General features: G+C 34.7%; 1 protein-coding gene across 1 annotated transcript in view; it reads left to right on the top strand.

The window, feature by feature from the left end:
• Positions 1 to 6,754: 6,754 nt before the first annotated feature.
• The window catches only part of RGS21 (regulator of G protein signaling 21), a 23,870-nt gene continuing 23,578 nt past the window's right edge, over positions 6,755 to 7,046 (top strand). The window contains exon 1 of the mRNA XM_081823149.1: positions 6,755 to 6,765. Within this exon, the coding sequence (XP_081679275.1) occupies positions 6,755 to 6,765 (11 nt within the window). The remainder of the gene's footprint in view (positions 6,766 to 7,046) is intronic.

Below are 7,046 nucleotides of genomic sequence, written 5' to 3'. Positions count from 1 at the left end.
GGAAGGAACTTACATCCCTTCACAGAACAATGAGTATAACCTACTTTTATAATTGTATCATGACAGGCCACTTAACATATGTTTATTTCTAATTTAGAAACTTCATGAAATAAAGAGAATAAGTAACGTCTAAACTCTGCTGAAATATTTGTAGGAAACTGAGGATCCTCCCAAAAATTCAGGGAAAGACGAATGCTGAAGAAGAGGAGATGAAATAAAAACGGAGTTGCAAACAGATACTAGGGAATAATAATGTGATGCTTAGGTGTGCATATTTAGCCTGCAAAGAGATCCCATGCAATAAAGGGCATAAAGTATGTGAAATCATACTGTAAAATTTGCAAAAGAAAAAAATTTGCAAAAGAATATGTGCTCTATCCACCCTCTCTTCACTTCCTTTCCCTTCTCCCACCAAGATTGGATTGATACTAGGGTAGCACTTCTTCTAAAATAAGTTATAATGCATAAGCTACTTACATCATTACAAAACTTGAAAAGCTGCCTAATGAGTTTGCACAAATCTTATTTTTAAGTTGCATTTCGTATACTTTGCCAAATAAATATTTAAGACCATATTAGGACCTATAAATAACGGCATTAAGATGGGATCCTGAACAAATCGGTTCATTATGTTATTCTCACAGACATGTCTTCTGTTAAAAAAGTTAATTTCATAGGTCATCAGAACAATGCTTGATGCATTTGTTCTTTTAAACTTAAACCAAATATCTTCACATTGAAGGATGTACATAACTTGAAATTTTAAATTATATGCAAGGAAAGAACATAGGTTTTGGAATCAGTTAAGCCCATGTTTGAGTCCTTACATGAATCTACACATGTGATAAAAGGACAGAACTATGTACATGTGTAAAAATGTCAATTTTCTCATTTTTAAAATATTTTGTTTATTTATTTATTTATTTATTTATTTATTTATTTATGAGTGGGGAGGGGCAGAGGGAGAGAGAATCATAAGCAAGCTCAACGTCCAGCATGCAGCTCAATTCAGGGCTCAATCTCACCACCCTGAGATCATGACCTGAGCCAAAATGAAGAGTCACTTAAGCCAAGTGACTTTTGGGAAGAAGAAACTGACTTTTTCAACTTGTTTCCTCACATATATAATGAGAATCTTAGAATTATTGAAGAATGAAATTAAAAATTCTATATAAAGCTCTCTGCAGGATATGGCATATAATAGACTTGCTACTGACAATCACTCTCATTCATTAGATTACCTATTAATCTCCTTCTCACTGTTGTTTATTTTTGTTTTCTTTTAATACTGCCAGTATGTCCCTTAGTTTTACATATGCTTTCATACCATATCCATCTCATTTTATTCCTTCTGTAAATATTCACCGGGCATCCTTACAGTGCAAGGTACTATGCCATGTGCTTTGAGATACACAAGACTCTGTCTCTGCTCCAGACAAGAAAATAAGACTGGCACACAGTATTACCTCAGGAAACAGGTGATTAATAACATTGCAGTGCTACTCGCTGAAGGTTATTGGTAGGATGGTCCTTTGGAGAACACCAAAGATTCCTAAGAAGTAACTTTTAAGCTATGCTTTCAAGGTATTTCAGAAGACAAAAAAAAAAAAACGGGTAGAGAATTCCAAGTAGAAAAAAAATCCGTGAATAAGATAGTTCAAATAGTTTCTATACTGTCATGCTAAGGATTTTGGACATACCGAGTAAACAATGGGAAACCAGTGAAGACTTTTGTTGTTCAGGAAAGTACACACTGTAAGAGTATCTACGTTAACAACTCTGTATAATCTCCTTCTGCGAAAAGCATATTGTCTAAAAATCAATTGATTGAAAATTAATGTATATAAGACATTTCTGAATTTCCTGTGGCCAGTCTATAAGTCAAACCTAAGCACCGCAGATCAGAAGATTAAAAGGCTCAAATAGTCAAAGAATGATAAATGATAGATTCAATGGAAGACAGTGCTTCTGTCTGCTTCCCGGCAATGCACATATTTGATGACTTCCTGCCTACTTTATAATGTTGAAAAGAGAGTTCTTAAAGCAATAATCTACAAATTAAGAGAAACTCATTGCCTGTCAAAAAATTAAATGGTTGAATGTCCCTAAGTATCTAGCCAGATATTTTACTAATACTTGCTATAAAGAGTGAAGAGTTTTTCATTGCCTTTTTTCCTCCTCCATTCTAGAAAAGAAATTTTGCAAGTTTAAAAGTTACATACGTATTTATTTATTTATAATATATATTTTCATATCTATGAAAACAAAATTATTGAGCAAGGGTAAATGCCTTGTTATGAAGAAAAGAAATGAAAATAATCTTGTCATGTGTTAAGGAAGAGAGGTAATTGGCTTGGTGAAAATTTTATTTGCCTTTTTCGTTTTCCCTTCTGGATAACTAAAAAGTAGAGAGGGCCAAGTGGTCCCTAGCTGGAGTTTGGATTTGGTTGAAATAATATAATTAATATTTTTTAATTTGTGTCATGGCTTGGATAATTGATTCTAGTAATACATAATAAAATAAATAGAGCTATTGTTTATAAAATAGTAAAGAATACTGTATGCTATGCTTGAAATATATTTGGATGTAACAGAGAACATATGTGAATTGTGTTTCATCCATTCTTTTTAGGGATTAGTGTCCTCAGATACATGTAGCACCTTAGTATCTTCTCTCTGTTGTATGTTTTAAAAAGCTCCAATGTCCAGAGAACTATTCAACTCAATATTTCAAAATTCCACTCCTCAGACTGTAGTATTTATTCCCTATGAAAATGTCTTGAATATTCTCCTGGGCCACAAAAAGTGAACAAAATATTTTTGGCCAAAGACGTATATAGATTCCAGTTGCAATTGTGTTCTATAAATCATATTACTAATTTTATTAATATCTCTCATGACAGATATGTTGCCCTACATGTTTTTGCACTGAACAGGGAACGCTACCAGATAGTAAAGCAAAGAAGTTTAGCTCCGGAAAAAAGTCAAATAGTTGCTGTGTGTACGAGATGGAAACACAGAAATTTGAACTATGGGGGAGGAAAGTCAGTTAAATGGTTATTTACCTCTATGTTGTTAAAAATCTCAGCTGGAGTAAAGAAAAACTGCAAGGAATCAATGAACAGATATTATGAAGACTATGAGATTATAATGTGGAGTTAAATATTCTTTACTGAAAAAAAAAAAGAAAGAAAAGCTGATCTTTTGATTTAGATAACACTTTGAGCTCCAGTCATTTCAAACTATCCAAATTTAATCCTAATTAATTAAGTATATGAATCCATTAAAATGTAAAATGGCATTTAATTTTTAAAACATAAGAAAAACATTTTTGCTTGCATTGGAAAGCTTGTTAAACTTCTAAGGGGCGCCTGGGTGGCTCAGATGGTTAAGCGACTGCCTTCGGCTCAGGTCATGATCCTGGAGTCCCTGGATCGAGTCCCGCATCGGGCTCCCGGCTTGGTGGGGAGCCTGCTTCTCCCTCTGACCCTCTCCCCTCTCATGCTGTTTCTCTCTCGCTCGCTCTATAAAAAATAAATAAATAAAATCTTTAAACTTCTAAACTACTTCACTTTACTGAAGCAGACGTTTCTTTGACTATCAGTGACTTGGTATTCTAAGATAACACAAAGAAAGTACATTCAGGACATACAACATGAGATGTGACTAGCAAGTAATGTGACTGATTTGTCAACAAGCATACAAAGAACTAAACATCCAAATGAACATTATATTTCTAAGCAGACACTTTGGGAGATCAGACACATTTCAGGGTGTTACCATTGCTCAAAACATTTCGAACTTCTCCTTTAGAATGCTCTCAGAAATAATTTATGAGCCATACAAACTCAGGCTCATTGCTTTATAAATTGCACCTCATATAGCCGTAACTTGAAGCAAAGCAGAATTGAAAAATATAATTTTCTCTTTTGTTTAAAAAAAGAAACTTACATTTTAAAGTAGTCTCCAAAGAAACTGTTTTTATATAAATCCAGAAAAAACGATTGGAAAAGTAATAATAATAATAATAATAATAATAAAATTCTTCCTTTTTCCTTATAATTTGAATAGAAACATAATGTGGACTAAGAATCAAAGCAACTTGGGGCACCTGGGTGGCTCTGTCGGTTAAGCGGCTGCCTTCAGCTCAGGTCATAATCTCAGGGTCCTGGGGGTCGGGCTCCCTGCTCAGCTGGGTGTCTGCTTCTCCCTCTGCTCCTCCCCCTGCTCGTGTTCTCTCTCTCTTTCTCGCTTTCAAATAAATAAATAAAATTTATTTTATTTTTAAAAAAGAATCAATGCAACTTTGTTGTGAAGTATCATCCATCTAATCTCAGCTTTGTTGATCCTGTTTGTTTTTTCAATGACCACCTTGGCAAATTTTCTCTTTCCTCATTCTTCTTAACCTCCTTTAGCTATCTGACACTCCTGATCATCCTTTCTTTTTCCCAAAATGCTATGAACAGTGTTCTTAAAGGAAATTCCACACCACTCTATATCCTTAGCCTTTTCTGAACTTACTGTGCTGTCCTCTTCCCCCATTCAGGTAAGCATTACTCTATGTACAGAAGTTATTAAAGTATTTAAATACTTATTGAATAAATAAATAGGCAAGCCCTTGGTTCTCTGCTCTATTTTCCCGTGCTATTTCTCTTGTTAAACTAAATATCACGGGTGTGACTATTAGGAAAATCTTAGTTTCCTCATATGTAAAATGGGGACAAAATTATTGTCTCTCTCATAAAATAATGCCCAGGGAGATAGTGCTTAAGAAGTTCCTGATACATTTTAAATGTTCAATTATTGGGTTTTGGGGGGTTTTTTTGATAAAGATTTTATTTATTTGAGAGGGAGAGAAAGAGCACAAGTGGGGGAGAGGGGAAAGGGAGAGCAATGTACATTACACAAATAATGAGTGGGTGTTATGTGGAAGGATGTATGAGAAAGAGCATGCTCGGGCGCCTGGGTGGCTCAGTTGGTTAAGCGACTGCCTTCGGCTCAGGTCATGATCCTGGAGTCCCGGGATCGAGTCCCACATCGGGCTCCCTGCTCGGCGGGGAGTCTGCTTCTCCCTCTGACCCTCCCCCCTCTCATGTGCTCTCTCATTCTCTCTCTCTCAAATAAATAAAAAAAATCTTAAAAAAAAAAAAAAAGAGCATGCTTGCAACAGCATTGAACTCAAAATAGAAATTTACAATTTTTGTTTTAAAGTTTTAATATAAAATAAGCCTATTCTTGGCTTGTATTTCTTACAGACTTAGTATGGCTTTTACCAAGAGGGTCTTTAAATTTTGACAGTTAATTTTTCTAAAATGTACATGTTCAAATATATATTTTAAAGTTAGTACTTCATTATACACCCCCAGCAAAACAAAAAGTCTAAATATGCTTAATGATTCAGTTTTTGCATAACATAAGAACATTGCTTAATGGTGCTTGAATTAACAAAATGAATTGAGCTAATTGATGACATCCCTTCTTAATGAGACACTGACTTTCTGAGTCATCTCTTCTACTTCCGTCAGTCTCATTAGCTCAGGGCCACTTGCCTAGTAGGTGCCCTTTTGCATGTCTATAGATCAACTAAATGGGCCTGTTTCAGTGCTAAATCAGGGAGAAGCAGATTTCTGTGGTCTTCTGACTCCTTTCTTTCTCCCACCCTGAAAATCACCAATCTTTCAGGAGTGTTAAATTTACTTTGAGGGTCATAAATATATACTGGTGGAATTTTACTACTGAAGAACTCTGTTATATTGAGATAAAAGCTTGATGAGGGGCGCCTGGGTGGCTCAGTTGGTTGAGCGACTGCCTTCAGCTCAGGTCATGATCCTGGAGTACTGGGATCCAGTCCCACATCGGGCTCCCTGCTCAGCAGGGAGTCTGCTTCTCCCTCTGACCCTCCCCCCTCTCATGTGCTCTCTCTCTCATTCTGTCTCTCAAATAAATAAATAAAATCTTAAAAAAAAAAAAAAAAAACCTAGAAAAAAGCTTGATGAAGCATGGGGTTACCTGTACAAAACTTTGACTCCAAATAAAAACACCAATATATGGACTTTATTTCAATAAATATATTCAAGCATTATTACCTTCAACATCAGCATTGCAAAAAGAAATATTGCCATGAGATTCATGGTTAAAAGAAATAGAGAAATATGTGTTATTAAGCTATAAAAAGTGCATACATTTTGAAAAAATATAATGTCTTGTACTAGAACATTTTTGTCCACGAGTAAAATTGTGAAAATAATTAAATGCGCATAGTTGTTGAAGATAAGTGTGTTAAAAGTAGAGTTTTCCCTAGACTTTCTGAAAAATCAAAGAACAAAGGGGAAAAAAATGATCTTTTAAACAGAAGAAAGACCTAAAGGTGAATATTAAATTTTATATACTTTTCTTTCTGAGTTGATCTAACCTCATGTGAACAATAGTTGTCTGGTAAATGGATGTACATGAACCTTAGAAACCAAACTTTCTAAAGGAATTCATTTCAGTTATGCCACAGACTCCGAGAAGTGTCACATTTATTCCAAGAGTTATTTTGTTACTTAGCAGTTTAAGTGTTTTGACCAGTGAAAAGTTAACAACAAAACGAAAAAAGCTGAGCATTGCATGATTTAAAGAATGCCAATTTGTAACCCAGGGGATAGGTATTTGCATACTAATTGTAATGTTCCTGCTGTCACATTACCTTCAGCTTGAAGATCAGTCAGAAAAAGAAATTCGGCATCATCTGTGACAGACAGTGGAAAGAAAAATGCCAGTGAAGTGAGTTGCTGTTTAAAGCAATTTTTAATCTCAGATGATGTACAAATGAAACACTTGAGCCTTCATTAGTCTCAATGTTTTGTTTTCTTCATTTATGATAAATATGCTAATTTTTTTCTTTCTTGCTGATTTATTTTTTTCCCCTTTCTCTATTGATTTCTTCTTCTTTTCTAAAATATGTCAACAATTCATGACTTGCTTTTGCAGTTAATTCTTTATATTTGCCAAGATAAAGAAAGGTTATGCAGGGGAGAAAAAAAACAGTGAGTTCTTTTTTTTTT

The sequence above is a fragment of the Leptonychotes weddellii genome, chromosome 6 (genome assembly GCF_054177405.1).
Source record: "Leptonychotes weddellii isolate Sample4059 chromosome 6, ASM5417740v2, whole genome shotgun sequence".
Classification (NCBI taxonomy): domain Eukaryota; kingdom Metazoa; phylum Chordata; class Mammalia; order Carnivora; family Phocidae; genus Leptonychotes; species Leptonychotes weddellii.
Note: the sequence above shows the minus strand (reverse complement) of the source record. Positions and strands in the feature narration are given on the sequence as shown.